The sequence below is a fragment of the Lagenorhynchus albirostris genome, chromosome 16, assembly GCF_949774975.1.
Source record: "Lagenorhynchus albirostris chromosome 16, mLagAlb1.1, whole genome shotgun sequence".
Lineage (NCBI taxonomy): Eukaryota > Metazoa > Chordata > Mammalia > Artiodactyla > Delphinidae > Lagenorhynchus > Lagenorhynchus albirostris.
Window position 1 is genome coordinate 20,750,529 of NC_083110.1, and position 17,115 is coordinate 20,767,643.

The window sequence follows — 17,115 nt, forward strand, 5'->3', positions numbered from 1 at the left end:
GCTGATAAAAGGAAAATGAAACTAATTGTAAAAACTAAAGAGAAAAAAATGGTAGTAAATGTATGTAGAGCCATTTCTAAATGTACACTGACTATATGAAGCAATATTCTTCTGGGGTTTAAAAATATAGAGAGAATGAATGGGAATTCCCTGGTGGTCCAGTTGTTAAGACTCTGCACTCCCAATGCAGGGGGCATGGGTTCGATCCCTGGTCAGGGAACTAAGATCCCACATGCTGCACGGCATGGCCTAAAATAGAAAATAAATAAATATAGAGAATGAAAAGTTGGGAAGGTAAATGGAGATCTTACAACTCCCAGAAAAGGGGGAAAGTATTAATATAACTTAAAGATTAATGTTGTTATTTCTAGAGTAACAACTAAAAAAGAGTTCCCATATTTCCAAATGGGTAGAGGGAATTAAACTGACTAAAAGGACTTCCCTGGTGGTGCAGTGGTTAAGAATCCGCCTGCCAATGCAGGGGACACGGGTTCAAGCCCTGGTCCTGGAAGATCCCACATGCCGCAGAGCAATTAAGCCCACGAGCCACAACTACTGAGCCCGTGTGCCACAACTATTGAAGCCCACTCACCTAGAGCCCGTGCTCTTCAACAAGAAAAGCCACTGCAATGAGAAGCCCATGCACCACAATGAAGAGTAGCCCCTGCTCACTGCAACTACAGAAAGCCCACGCGTAGCAACGAAGACCCAACACAGCCATAAATAAATAAATTAATTAATTTAAAAAAATAAACTGACTAAAAAAATTATTAATCCAGGCTTCCCTGGTGGCGCAGTGGTTGGGAATCCACCTGCCAATGCAGGGGACACGGGTTCGAGCCCTGGTCTGGGAAGATCTCATATGCCGCAGAGCAGCTAAGCCCGTGCGCCACAACTACCGAGCCTGCGCTCTAGAGCCCGCGAGCCACCAACTACTGAAGCCCGCGCACTAGAGGCCGTGCTCTGCAACAAGAGAAGCCAACGCAATGAGAAGCCCGCGCACCGCAAGGAAGACCCAACACAGCCAAAAATAAATAAATTTAAAAAAAAAATTATTAATCCAAAGAAAGGCAAAAAAGAAAAGAAAGAAAACGAAAATAAACTGGTAGCACAAACAGTACAAAATATGATGGCAGGTTTAAACCCAAATATATTAGTAATAATTAAAAAAAAATAAAACTTGCCAAATCTGTCCATTTAAAAGACAAAGATTGTTAGGATGGATTTTTTTAAAAAATCTAACTTAATGCTATTTACATGAGATTCATCTAAAACATACAGAAAGACAAAGTAAAAGAATAGAAAAAAAATAGATAAAAAAATATATATATATCAATATAAAAGCAGGTGGAGCTCTATTCACATCAGATAAAACAGATTTTAAGGAAACAAAAATGATATTAGAGATCTAGAGGATCACCACCACAAAGACAAAAGGTTCAATTCATCAAGAATGGATAAAATTTAAATTTTATACACTTAAGAACACAGCCTCAAAAGCAAAAACTGACAGACATACAAGGAGAAATCAAGAATAATCAAACAGGGACACACAGATTGAAGGAATAAGATAGAGAAGACAGAAATAGATTCACATACACATGGAACTTAATTTATGGCAACAGTAGCACTAAAAAGCAGGAGGGCAAAGGAGTTTTCAAAGATGGAGCTATGAGAGGATGATTCTGAGAAGATGGTGGAACAGGAAGCACCAGGAATCTGTCTCCTAACTTAGACAACAACTGCTGTGACAGAATCTGTCTGATGTAACTATTTTAAAACTCTGGCGTCTATTAAAGGCTGCAATTTCCAAGGGAAGGCTTGGGTGGTAAACTGCAATTAATTTTGATTAATTTCAGCACTTAGCACAGTAGTAGCTACCTACCCCCCCCTTCACCCTCAGCCCTGTGACAGGCAATAATCCACATGCTCCAAGAGTATCTCAGACATAGCTTGTGGGAGCCAGGGTAGGCAATAAGGTCCTTATATTTGAGATTGGTCCTCTGATCACTGATTGCTGCTTCTGATCACAGAGGTACAGATACAAACGTGGGTAAGTCTTTTCTGCACCCCTTCTGCCCACTGTTACAAGCCTATTCACCTCCAGCTGAAGAGACTTCTAGAGGATTTAAAGGGCTGGTGTTTTCTTCCCTTTTATTTTGTTCTATTTTCTCCCCTTTCTTTTTTCTTCTGCCCCTTTTAGAAGTCAGTCATTTAAGATCTAGGATATTCAAATGTAACTGCATATACACAGGAATTTAAAAGGTCATTGTGCATGCCCCGGAAAAGGTGCAGTCTCAGAAATGACCTGAGAAGACCTTATGTTTACACCTCAGGCTGATCCTTGGCACAGAGACAACCTATAAAAATCAAAAAATAAAAACAAAACAAAAAACAGCAAACCCTAGAGAAGGGAAAGAATATTATTTCTAGAGTTACCACATTATTAGGTTCAAATGTACAGTTTTCAAAAAGAAAAAAAATCACAGAGAATACAAAGAAATTGGAAAGTAAGGCGCATTCAAAGGAAAAAATGATATAGCTCCTTTGGAAGGCAGTTTTATGTTTTTTTACAAAACTAAACATACTGTTACAATATGATTCGGCAATTGTGCTCTTCATTATTCATCCAAAGGAGTTAAAAACCCGTGTCTACACAAAAACCTGACACAGATATTTTTAATAGCTTTATTCATAACTGCCAAACCTTGAAAGCAACCAAGATGTCCTTCAGTAGGTGAATGGATAAACAAACTGGTATATCTAGACACTGGAATATTAGTTAGCATTAAAAAGAAATCAGCAATCAAGCCATGAAAAAACATGGAGGAACCATAAATGCATATTACTAAGTGAAAGAAGACAATCTGAGAAGGCTACATACTATGTGACTCCAACTATATTTCATTCCGGAAAAGGCAAAACTATGAGAGTAAAAATCAGTGACTGCCAGGAGTTAGGGAAGTGGGGGGGATAAATAAGGGGAGCATACAGGAGTTTTAGGGCATTGAAATTACCCTGTATGATACTATAATGGTGGATGCACATCATTATACATTTGTCCAAACCCACAGAATGAACCCTAACATACACTATGTACACCTGTAATGACCTGTCAATGTAGTGATGAAATGACCTGTCAATGTGGTGATGAAAGAAATTTTCACATATTGAGGTATGGGGAAGTCATTCTGGCTTATACATAAGTTAATGTGATTTTAATCCTAACTAAAACAGCCTGTTTGTGGCCTATCAAATTACAGTATATCTGCTGTAATTATTAAAGAGAAGGGCACAATGACCAGAAGTAAAGAATATCCATGTTAAAAATAAAGATTAAATCCCTCCCTTCCTGGGATGCCAATGCTGGCACTCCTTAGATGGTAAGACTCTCTTCCCAGGTGCCAAGGCCATATGGACTTGCTGTGTACATGCTGATCTGTTTTTTGGGAAACCCTGAAGGAATGTATCCCTGACTTGTTTGATGTTCTTTCTTCTGACAAGATATAAAACTGTGCTGAAAACCATGCTTCTCTGGAGGAGTAGTTCCTCAGAGTTATATGAGAAGCTGTCTTCCAGGCTATTGTCCTCAGTTTGGCTCAAATAAAACTGCTTTCTTTTCCTATTACAGATTGTTTATTGATTATTTTTGTCAACAGCAGGTTCATCAACTGAAACAAATATACCATTTAATTTTCTGGTGAACCTAAAAATGCTGTAAAAAATAAAGTCTACTTTAAAAAAATAAAACAGGGTTTTTCCCTGAGAACAACCAGATGATGAACCTTAACAGACAAAAACTAAAATAATTTTCTTCAAGATGCTCAAATAACAAAAGGAAGACATGAAAATAGTCAAGAAAACAATATATGAAGAAAATGGAAATATCAATAAAAAAACAGAAAACCTAAAAACACACCAAAAGGAAGTTCTGGAGATGAAAAATACATTAACTAAAATAAAAAACTCACTGGAGGGATTCAAAGGCAGATTTGAGCAGAAAGAAAAAAGAATACAGGAACTTGAACATAAAACAATTGAAATTATTAAGTCTCAGGAAAAGAAAGAAAAAAGACTAAACAAAAGTAAAGAGAACCTAAGGGACCTAAAGGACATCATCAAGTGGACGAACATAGGCACTGTGGGAAGTTCCAGAAGGTAAAAACATCATTTGAAGAAATAATAACCAAAAAATACCCAAACTTGGACATAAACATCAAGAAACTCCAAGTAGGATGAACTGAAAGAGACCCATACTGAGACACATTACAATCACACTGTCGAAAGACAAAGAAACCTGAATGAAGCAAGAGAGAAGTGACTTGTCACATACAAGGGATCCTCAATAGGATTATCAGTAGACTTCTCAGCAGAAACTTTGCAGGTCAGAAGGCAGTGGGCTTATACATTCAAACTGCTGAAAGAAAAAACCTGTCAACAATCTGATATCTGACAAAACTGTCCTTCAAAAGTGAGAAAGAAATTAAGACATTTACAGATAAAAGCTCAGGGAGTTTATCACCAGACCTGCCCTTTAAGAAATACTAAAGGAATCCTACAGGTTGAAATGAAAGGACACTAGACAGTAACTTGAAGCTGTATGAAAAAATAAAGATCTCAGTAAAGGTAAATATATGGGTGATTATAAAAGCTAGTATTATTGTAATTTTGTCTTTTTCCTCCAAATTTTGTTTTCTACAGAATTTAAGAGACTAATGCATAAAATTATTAATTTATGTTTTCTGACACACAATGTATACAAAAGTTATCTTGTGACACCAATAACTGAAATGGGGTGGAGACAGAGCTATATAGGAACAAAGTTTTGTATATTATTGAAATTGACCTAGTATAAATTTGAGTTAGAGTGTTAATAACTTTAGGATATTAAATGTAATCCCCATGGTAACCACAAAAGATAGCTATAGAATATACAGAAAAGGAAATGAGAGGAAACTAAAACATTTCACTGCAAAAAATAAACTAAACACAGAAGAAGGCAATAACGTAGAAAATCAGGGACAAAAAAAAGTGTGAGGAATAGAGAAAGCAAATAGATAAAAGATAAACAATGAAAACTGCAAAATATTACTGAAAGAAAGTAAATAAATGGAAAGACATCCCACATTCATGGCTTGAAAGACTTAAAATTGTTAAGACATCAATACTTCTGAAAGTGATCTACCAACTCAATGCAATCCCTATCAAATCATGGAAATGCAAATTAAAATCATGATTAACTACCACTATATATCCAAGAGATTAGAAAAAATTTAAAAGTCTAACAATACCAAATGGTGAAAAGGACACAGGAATTCTCATACAATAGTGATGGGAAGGTAAACTGGTATAACCATTCTGGTAAATAGGGTGACATTAACCTGCAAAACTCAAATTCAGTATACTCTCCGGCCCAGAAATTCCATTCTAGGTATATGCTTTAGAAATATTAAAGTTTATGTATATTACATAATATTTATTTATATACATAAATTACATATATTACATATTTATTTATATACATAAATAATATTATTATGTATAATAAATGTTCAAAGCAACATTATTTGTAATTGCCAAAAACTGGAAATACCCAAGTGCCCATGACTGAGAAAATAATTATATATGCATATAATTGAGTAAAACACAGCAATAAGACCTAACGATGGAGAACCATAGCTATACACATATGGATAATCATATAGCATGATGTAAAAAAAAAAAAAGTCACCAAAGTCTACCTACAGTGTAATTCCGTGTACTTGAATTAATACTGGAAAACTTAACTATATTGTATAAAGATACATACTAGATGGAAAACTAAGCTAAGTGGTCAAAACTGAGTTAGTCAGGCAAAGGATATTTTGCCTCTGGGGAATCCACCAAAATTTAATCCATCAAAGGTGAAGCTCAGTTACAAAGCTCTGATTCCTATCTACTCCCAACAACTGGGAATCAGGAGATCAGTAGTCCAATTCAACTTTCACCACTAACTAATCTTAAGTAATTAATTGGTCAATTTCTTCATTCTTTAAAGAAAAAAAAGGTGGACAAGAAAAAAAGACGATCTATAGTTTCCCTTCAAGTGTGATGTTACATACAATAAATTATATTTACTTAATGTTATATACAGTATTACATTTACCTTATTAATATCTTGCCTCAGATAAATTTGTTTCAAATAGAGAAAGGTAAAATAATCAGTATAAAAGAACTTTCTCCTCTTACTATGATTCCTTAGCAGCAAATCAGGCAGGTAGAAGATAATGTTTTTTGTTTTAGATTACTAGATTCCTGAACAATTCATTTTAAAAATCTCCACTTTCAGTTGGAACTACTATATTACAGTAATTTGCAAAAATGACTAACACGAAGGGAAAGAGGAGAGGCACCACTATATCTTATCGAGGCATTCCAGAAAACATGAAGTTCCTCCTTTGGCCACAACACATGCAAATCTACAAGAAACTACGTGATACTGTAAACATCAAGGAAATGACACTGTTCAAAAAGGAATGCCCCACAAATGTTACCAAGGTAAAACTGGAAGAGTCTACAATGTTACCCTGCATGCTATTGGCACTGTTGTAAACAAACAAGTTAAGGGCAAGATTCTTCTTGCCAAGAGAATTAATGTACATATGAAGCATATTCAGCACCCTGATAGCTTCCTGAAACATATGAAGAAAAATGATCAGGAAAAAAAAAATGTATCCCAATGTTCATTGCAGCATTATTCACAATAGCCAGGACATGGAAGGAACCTAAATGTCCACTGACAGATAAATGGATAAAGAAGATGTGGTACATATATACAGTGGAATATTACTCAGCCATAAAAAGGAACAAAACTGGGTCATTTGTAGAGACATGGATGGACCTAAAGTCTGTCATACAGAGTGAAGTCAGAAAAACAAATTCGTATGTTAACGCATATATGTGGAATCTAGAAAAATGGTACAGATTATCCTATTTGCAGGGTAGGAATAGACACAGATGTAGAGAATGGGAGGGTGGACACAGTGGGGGAAAGGGAGTGTGGAATGAATTAGGAGATTAGGATTCACATATATACACTACCATGTACAAAACAGATAGCTAGTGGGAACCTGCTGTATAGCACAGGGAGCTCAGCTCAGTGTGTGATGACCTAGATGGGTGGGATGGAGCGTGGGGTGGGAGGGAGGTCCAAGAGGGAAGGGATATATGTATACATATAGCTGATTCACTTTGTTGTACAGCAGAAACTAACAACATGGTAAAACAATTATACTCCAATTTAAAAAAAAAAAAAGAAAAAAAAAAAAAAAAAGGAAGCCAAACAGAAAGGCACTCAGGTTCAAATGAAGTGCCAGCCTGTTCCACCAGAGAAGCACACTTTGTGAGAACCAATGGAAAGGGGCCTAAGCTGCTAGAAGCCATTCCCTATTAATTCATGGCATAATAGATTTAAAAAAAAAAAAAAGACCCCTGGACTGTTAAAAAAAAATCCTAAATAATTGGGCTATAGATCAAAATACTCTTTTCTAAAACTGCTTACCTTCCACAAGCAATCTGAGTGACAATGCTTCCCATAAGTTCAAACACTTTCCTTGGGTTTATTTCATGACTGGTAGAGTTATGACCCAACTGACCATACCCTCCAGCTCCGAAAGTAAACACTCCACCTTCCTAAAAAAACAACAAAAAAAAACCCCTTTGTCATTAGAAAGCCTGATAAAAGAAAATAATCTTCAGGAAAATAAGTTAATCTTTAATATGGAGTCAAATTTTCTCTTCTATTGTCTTCACAATTTAACAGATGGTAAGATAGTCAAGATACCTTGACTTTTCAAGGTAAAATGTCTTAAATCTAAGAGTTCCAGGCTGATATGGCTTATTATTTTCACATACTTCAAAAGTATTTAACTATGTTCTCATCATTATAAAGTCATCATTAAAGAGATACTAATGAGTATTTTTTGCATTGCCTTTTACTATCATTATAGTCTTGTTGAATCACAAGTATACACCTATAAAATTTCACAAAACCTAAAAATGGTATCATTTTCAGTTTCCAAAGTAGCTCTGCAAAAAAAGAGTATACGTAACCAGAGAGTATACTAATATAGCTATTCTTAGCATAAATGGTCTTAGCATAAAATATAAATGGTCTTTAAAATGTTTATCATAAAAATGCATAACAGGATTAAAGGTTATGTTTTTAAAAAGTAATTCATGATGACATTTTAAAACAAGCACAGTTAGTACTTTTCAATTCAACTGCTTTTCTTCATAGTTGCAGCTATGTATACAAATTTATGCTACTAAATGATGAAAGCAGGATATAAGTATTTATACAGATTGCTATGTAAGGAAATTGATTTTTCTGTTTAAAATTTTTTTATCATGGGAAATTTAAACAAATGCACAAAAGACATATATACATATATATATTTATCTATATATGAATGATCACATAACATCACTCAGTTTCAAATGGCAAAACTCAGATAATCCTGTTTCATTGATGCCCCTCCCACTTCCCTTTTATGGAGGTACTTTAAAGCAAAAAAAGTAGTGGAATACTTTAAAGTACACTGTGGTCAACAAATCATTTCACATATAAATGCATATGTATCTTCAATAGCATATACCTCTAACGGATAAAAATATATGACACAATACTATTATCACATAAGAAGTATTAATTTCCTTTTTTTGGACAGAAATAGCAAGTGTTAATTTTTATTTCTTATGTTTTTTCCAGTTTTATTGATATCATTGACTTGACATAAAATTGTATATATTTAAAGGGCACAACATGACTTAACATACATATACTCTGTGAAATTATTACCAGTCAAGTTAATTAACACATCCAAACCTCATATAATCCTTCTTGTGTGTGTGTGAGAAAGCTTCAGATCTGCTCTTAGCAGATTTCAAGCATAGAATACTGTATCGTTAATTACAGTCACCATGCTGTACATTAGATCCTCAGAATTTAATAATCTTGTAACAGAAAGTTTGTACCCTTTGAACACATATCCCCATTTCCCTCACCCCCTACACCCTGGCAACCACCATTCTACTCTTTTGTTTCTATGAATTTGACTTTCTATCCCCATCCCACTTTTTTTTTTTTTTTTTAACAATGCCACATATAAGTGATACCATTTAGTGTTTGTCTTTGCCTGGCTTATTTCACTTACCATAATGCCCTTGAGGTTCATATATGTTGTTACAAATGAAAGGATTTCCCCTTTTTATGGCTGAATAATATTCCAGTGTGTGTGCACGCGCGCACGCACATATGCACACAAACATGTACACATCACATTTCCTTTATCCACTCATTTGGCAAGGGACACTTAGGTTGTTTAAGTATCTTGGCTATTGTGAATAATGCTTCAAAAAACATGAGAACGTATTTACCTCTCTGAGACCCTGTTTTCATTTCCTTCAGAAATACATCCAAAAGTGGAACTGCTGGGTCCTACAGTAGTTCTATTTTTAAGTTTTTGAGGAAGCTTCATATTGTTTTCCCTAATGGCCGCACCAATTTATATTCCCACCAGCAGTATACAGGGCTCCCCTTTCCTCCATATACTTGTCCTTTTTTAAAAAAATTATAGCAATCCTAACAGATGTGAGGTGATATCTCATTGTGGTCTTGATCTGTATTTTCCTGATGATTGTGATATTGACATTGAGCACCCTTTTCATGTACCTTTTGGTCATTTGTACATCTACTCTGGAAAAATGTCTATTCTGGCCCTTTGCCCATTTTAAAATTAGATTGTTTTTCAGCCATGAGTTAAGTGAGTTCCTTATATAGTTTAAGTATTAACCCCTAATCAGATATATGATTTACAAATATTTTCTCTCATTCCACAGGATGACTTTTAATTTTGTTGACTGTTTTCTTTGCTGTGCAGAAGCTTTTAGTTTACTTTTGCTTTTGTTACCCCTGTGCTTTTGGTGTCACATCTAAAAAATGCCTACCAAGACTAATGTCAAGGAACTTTCCCAAGTTTTCTCCTAGAAGTTTTACAGTTTCAGGTCTTACATTTAAGTCTTTACTCCATTTGAGCTACATTTTGTGAGTGGTGTGAATTAGAAGTCCAGTTTTTGCATATGGATATCCATATTTCCCAGCATCATTTATTGAAGAGGCTATCCTTTTCCACTGCGTGCTCTTGGCACCGTATCAATGATTAATTGCATTTATTTCTTGGCGATCTATTCTGTTTGGCTGGTATATGTGTCTGCTTTTATGCCAGTATCATACTGCTTTGATTACTACAGCTTTGTAATATAGTTTAAAATCAGAAACTGTTATGCCTTCACTTCATTGTTCTTTCTCAAGACTGCTTTGGCTATTCTGCGTCTTTTGTGGTTCTATATGAATTTTAAGATTGTTCTATTTCTGTGAAAAATGCCATTGGAATCTGGATAGGGATTGCATTGAATCTGTAGCTCACTTTGAGCAGTATGGATATTTTAACAATATTACTTCTTCCAATCCAAGAACATGAGGTATCTTTCCAGTTATTTCTGTCTTCTTCAGTTTCTTCCATTGATGTCTCATATAGTTTTCAGTGTACAGGTCTTTCATCTGCTTGGCTCACCTTTATTACTAAGCATTATGGGGTTTTTTATTGTTTGTTTGGTTTTTTTTTGCGGTACGCGGGCCTCTCACTGTTGTGGCCTCTCCCGTTGCGGAGCACAGGCTCCGGACTGCAGGCTCAGCGGCCATGGCGCACGGGCCCAGCCGCTCCACGGCATGTGGGATCTTCCCAGACCGGGGCACAAACCCGTGTCCCCTGCATTGGCAGGCGGACTCTCAACCACTGCGCCACCAGGGAAGCCCAGCATTACGTTTTTGATACTATTGTAAATGGGACTACTGCTTCATTTCTTTTTCAGATAGTTTGTTTTCAGTGTATAAAAACACAACTGATCCTTTAAAAAATATTTACTTGCTTATTTGTTTGCGTTAGGCCTTAGTTGTGGCACGCAGGATCTTCATTGTCATCTGTGGGATCTTTGTTGCAGCATGTGGGATCTTTAGTTGCGGAATGCAAACTTCTTAGTTGCAGCATGTGGGATCTAGTTCCCTGACCAGGGATCAAACCCGGGCCACCTGCATTGGGAGCATGGAGTCTTAGCCAATGGACCACAAAGGAAGTCCTGCAACTGATTTTCTTTTTTTTGGCTGTGTTGGGTCTTCGTTGCTGTGTGTGGGCTTTCTCTAGTTGAGGCGAGCGGGGGCTACTCTTCATTGCGGTGCGTGGGCTTCTCACTGCAGTGGTTTCTATTGTTGCGGAGCACGGGCTCTAGGTGTGTGGGCTTCAGTAGTTGTGGTATGTAGGCTCAGTAGTTGTGGCTCATGGGCTCTAGTGCACAGGCTCAGTAGTTGTGGCGCACAGGCTTATTTGCTCCGCAGCACATGGCATCTTCCCAGACCAGGGCTCGAACCTGTGTCCCCTGCATTGGCAGGTGGATTCTCAACCACTGAGCCACCAGGGAAGCACCCCCGCAACTGATTTTTATATGTTAATTTGTATCCTACAACTTCACTGTATTTATTGGTTCTAACAGATTTTTTGAGGAGTCTTTAGGGTTTTCTATATAAAATATCAAGACATCTGCAAAGAGACAATTTTAGTTTTTCCTTTCTAATTTGGATGCCTTTAATTTCTTTCTCTTGACTAACTGCTGTGGCTAGGACTCCCAGTATTATCTTGAATAGCAGTGGTGAGAGTGGGCATCCTGTCTTGTTCCTGATCTTAAAGGAAAAGCTTTCAAATTTTCACCATTAAGTATTATGTTAGTGGTGGGTTTGTCATAGATGGCCTTTATTATGTTGAGGCATGTTCCCTCCATATTCACTTTGACAGTTTTTATCATAAAAAGATGCTCAATTTTGTCAAATGCTTTTCTTGTATCTACTAAGATGATAATATGATTTGTATCCTTCATTCTGTTAATGTGGTGTATAACACTGATTTGTAAATGCTGAACCATCCTTGCATCCCAGGGATAAATCCCACTTGATCACTGGCTATATAATCATTTAAATGTACTATTGAACTTAGTTTGCTAGTATTGAGTAGTTCTGCATCTACATTCATCAAGGATGTTGGCTTGTAATTTACTCTCCTTGCAGTGTCTTTCTATTATGTCTTTGGTATCAGATGGTGCCGGCCTTATAAAATAAGTTTGGAAGTGTTCCCTCCTCTTCTGTTTTTCAGAGGAGTTTGAGATTGACTGGTGTTAATTATTTTTTAAATAGTAGAATTCACCATCCAGTGAATGAGCTTCTCTTTGTTGGGAGATTTTTGAAGACATCCAGTCCTGCGCTTTTCTTTGTTGGGAGACTTTTGACTACTGATTCAATCTCCTTACTCATCAGAGGCATATTCAGATTTTGTTTCTTTATGATTCAGTTTTGGCAGTTAGTATGCTTCTGGAATGTATCCATTTCATCTAGGTTATGTGATAAATTTGTTGGTATATAATTATTGATAGTAGTCTCTTATGAACCTTTGTATTTCTGCATTATCAGTTGTAATGTCTCCTCCCGGTCTGATTTTATTTGAGTCTTTTCTTCTTAGTCTAGCTAAAGATTTGTCCATTAAAAAAAATCTTTTCAGAAAAACAGCTCTTAGGTGTGTTATTCTTCTCTGATGTTTTTCTAATCTCTATTTCATTTATTTCTGCTCTGATCTTTGTAATTCCCTTCCTTTTGCTAACTTTGGACTTAGTATGTAGTTTTTCCTAGTTCCTTGAGGTATAAAATTAAGCTGTTTATTTGCAATCTTTTTTCTTAATGTAGGTGTTTATTGCTATAAACTTCCCTATTAGAGCTGCTTTTGTTGCTTCCCATAAGTTTTGTCGTGTTCCCATTTTCATTTCTCAAGATATTTAAAAATTTCCCTTTTATTTCTTCTATGACCCAATGATTATTCACAAGTGTACTTTTTTTTTTTTTGCGGTACGTGGGCCTCTCCCGTTGCGGAGCACAGGCTCTGGACGCGCAGGCTCAGCGGCCATGGCTCACAGGCCCAGCCGCTCCACAGCATGTGGGATCTTCCCGGACCGGGGCAGGAACCCGTGTCCCCTGCATCAGCAGGCGGACTCTCAACCACTGCGCCACCAGGGAAGCCCAGAAGTGTACTTTTTAATTTCCACATATTCGTGAATTTTCTGGCTTTCCTCCTGTTAATGATTCCTAGTTTCATACTACTATGGTTGGAAAACATACATGATATTATTTCAATCGTCTTATATTTGTTAAGATGTGTTTTTGACCTAGCATGATCTCTCCTGCAGAATGTTCCACTGTTTGCTTGAGAAGAATGTATCTCCTGCTATTCTTGGATACAATGTTCTGTATATGTTTGTTAGGTCCATTTGATATAAACTGTACTTCAAGTCAAATATTCCTTACTGATTTTCTGTCAGGATGATCCAGTCTCTGTTGAAAGTGGGGTACTTAAGTCCCCTACTGTTATTGTGTTGCTGTCTATTTCTGCCTTCAGATCTGTTAATACTTGTTAATATTCGCTGTGCTGGGAACATATATAGGTACAATTGTTATATGTTCTTGAGGAATGGACCCCTTTAATATTTCTTTAATATTATTTAATATAGAGGTCATATTTAAACTTTCTTGATTAGTATTTTATTACACCATGTCAGAAAGCATATGTCTGATAGGTAAAGTTAAAAATAAGTAAGTGGGACAGTGTGTTTCAGCCTAATCTATACCCATTAAGCTTAACGATGATCTTTGCCTAGATCCATTATTTCATTAGGGAATACAAAATGGAGATTTTTCTAATCTTATTATTTCTTCTAAATTTATTAGTCGAAATTCTTCTATAGAGAAGTTAACTCATCAACTATTGAGCTATTATAAAATACAATCTGCAATTAAGAGGTAGAAGAAATGCTTCTTTCTCATTTACAGATTTTTAGAAAAATAAGCTGTTGCCCTAGCAACCTCCGAAGATAAGCAATGAAGTTTGCTTTGTGTTGATTTGGGTAAGAAGACGATCATTATGAAGTCACAGATTTTTATATATTTGGTATCTTTCCATTTATTGCAGACATTATTTATTTTTGTTAACCACTGAAAACTCCTTCAAGTTGTCCTTGTGACATGATCTTAGTAGTCTTTGTTTTTGTGACACAAAATACTCAAGGCTATTTTCATACTTTTTTTTTGGTCCCAGGTATAAGATCAGGCTCTTCTCTAAGAAGCCCTGGTTCTTTTTAGTATAGAGTCTACAACAATCAAAGGATGTTCATTGCTTCCAGATTACAAATGTTTAGTTATTTCTAGAAACTTTTGGTGGTCATAGAAAAAAAAAAAAAAAAACACAACAACAAACCACACACCAAAAAACCAAACAAAAACCAAACCAAACAAACTTATTTTAGAAGGAGAAAAATAAGAATTCACACTGATACTTGTGATTCAAAGCAAAGATTACAGGGTTTTGATTGCTACCATTTTATATCTCTTTTCTCTTAAGCTGAAAATCATAGTTTCTAATGAGAGTAATACAAATACTTAATTGCTTTATCCTATTCTACATACAATATACTGAAAATAAATGCTGCCAATTTTACTACTAACAATAAGACTACAGAATGCAGTTTAAGACCTCTTTGTGAATTTGGTTTATCTTTAGGCTATTTCCCATCAGTGATGCACAACAAAATACTATACTTTAAAATGCCCTAAAAGAATTCTTCTTTCTGTATTTGTGCCACTTGTAATTTTGAAGAATTCTTTTAACATATAAGCTTTTTAATTATGTGTAACAGTTTCTAGGTTCCAAAGTCAAACCTATAAGGCAAGGCTCATTTGGTCTACCTATTAATCCTTTTCAAATATAAATAACATGTACCTTCTTCTTTTTCCTTAACAATAATATATCCTGACAATCGTTCCACAACATAATATAGAGATCTTCCTCATTCTGTTTTACAGGGCATGGTACCACGCAGTGGAGTTACCATAGTTTACTGAATTAGACTGCTACTGATGGGAATCTGGATTTCTTCTCTTCTTTTGTTATTAAAATACTGCCACCATAAATGGCCTTGTGTATACATAACTTAGTATCTTTGGAACAGATTCTTAAAATTACTAAGGGATTGATAAGTCAAAAGGTATATGCATATGTGATTTGCATAAAGAATTTGTAAAAGAACTTGAAAAAAATTGACATCATTATGGTAGTGTCCTCATATCCATTAACATGCATGTCTTTCCATTTATTCTGATTTTAAAAATCTGTTTTAAAAGTTTTCCTAATGTTTGTTTTGCACAAGGAAACTGCTTTGTAAAGCAATACTAATCTATTTGCAAGAAGCTCTTCCAGAAAAGCAAAAGACATTGATATAGAACTATATTCTAACTTTAAACAAGGAACAATAAAATATTTTACTTTTGAAATATTTAAAACTATCTGATTTTGTTAAAAATAATATACACCAAGAATTCCAGTGAACAAGTATCACCAGCTACTGTTTTGAGAGAGAAATACAGAAAATTAATAGAATTAGCATTTTTTAAAAACTCAATAAAGAGAAATCTTTAGAAATCTTGGGAAAATAAGATAAGTGGTTATCTGAAAGGCTGAATTTGAAAAGCATTAACATGTGAATCTTTCTACCACAAAGTTAGTCCTATGGAAAGATATTATACAAAGTATTTTTTACTATCATCTTCAATACAGCCTTATTTCTCCTAAATACGAATGATAGAAGAGAATGACTAAAATGTATAACTTGCCGACAGTGATTACATCTGAAATTTGAATGACAAAAAAAAAATCAATGAAATATGGTAGTAAGATCAGTAGGGATAGTAAATCTTCCTTACTCAAAAGCAAGTAATATAAAATTTAAAAAAATTAACTTTTGTAACTGGTCATTATAATATTTTTTAAAGTACCTTTAGTACACTATATTTGATAAGGACTGAGAATAATTCTTCTAAAATTCCCAATGTGGGAGTACGTGTGTAGAAATTTTATAAATCTGATTAGAAGTTAATTTTTTCTTGCCAATTTTATCTACTATGCAGGATATAAAGATAAAGAAGCAAAAACATTAATTTCTAATTTAGCCAATGATAAGTTGCCAGTTCCTTTATGTTAACATGACTATAATAAATAATACTGCTGGTAAAGGTTACTTTAATGTTTTTATTTTCATTTTACTTCTAATTGCTAGAGAACTATACAGTATTGATACTGAACTGGCACATACCCAACAAAGTGAGAGGTCAGAGTTAAAGCCATTAACAAGATTGTGCTGAAAGCCCATTATAACTGCTTGAATAATAACTGGCCTTTGGATAATAGAGGGATTCAGTCTCTATTACTTGTTATAAGGCACATGGGAGCTACATTAAAATTAGTCAGAGTTATGCAATATAAATGGGATTGATACACAAAGCACAGCAAGCCTGACAAACTAAAAAGGAATTATTTCATTCACAGTATTATTAAAGCAGTATTTGACATGAAGTTGAAAAATTCAACAATATATATTATCATCACACAAACAGTAGATCATAATTCACATTTCATAACATGAAACAGTTGAAATTTAACGTAAAGTTTTTGAGAACAGATAATAACCTAAGTTCCTTTTTTAAGATAAATTATTTTTTAGACATCAATAACACTCAAGTTTCAAAGTAAATACCATGAAAATATTCACTAATTATGAAATAACTACCATAACTATTAATAAAAAAGTTTTATAGAGTACAATACCTTGGTTAGTGCAGCAGTGTGATCTTCTCCACAACAAATATAAACTATTTTCTGAGTTCTTAGTGACTTTAGTAAATTAGGAACATACCTATCTGAAAATTCCAACGAGAGACATTAACGAACAGTATTTTTAAAATTAAAAGCTTCTAAAATGTGTTTCCTCTACAGCTTCCTGAACTGTGGAAGACGGTGATAACTAAACAACTTTAACAATTCAATGATTTTGTGGTACAAGCCTACTAAGTTGGGCTCCCACGCCTTTCTAGTCATGCTACTGTGATAAAGGAGAGCTCTAAAAAGAGTAACTTAAGTACTAAACTGCCTAAAC

General features: G+C 35.0%; 1 protein-coding gene across 6 annotated transcripts in view; it reads right to left on the reverse strand.

Moving 5' to 3' along the window:
- The window catches only part of HERC4 (HECT and RLD domain containing E3 ubiquitin protein ligase 4), a 133,699-nt gene that overhangs the window by 77,480 nt on the left and 39,104 nt on the right, over window positions 1-17,115 (reverse strand). For all 6 annotated transcript variants that reach the window (XR_009536164.1, XM_060126689.1, XM_060126690.1 and 3 more), the window contains exons 6-7: window positions 16,788-16,879; window positions 7,541-7,671 (exon numbers count right to left, since the gene is read on the reverse strand). Coding sequence is in view for 5 of the 6 variants with exons in the window: in XM_060126689.1 (XP_059982672.1) it covers window positions 7,541-7,671; window positions 16,788-16,879 (223 nt within the window). In the remaining variant the exon portion in view is untranslated. The remainder of the gene's footprint in view (window positions 1-7,540; window positions 7,672-16,787; window positions 16,880-17,115) is intronic.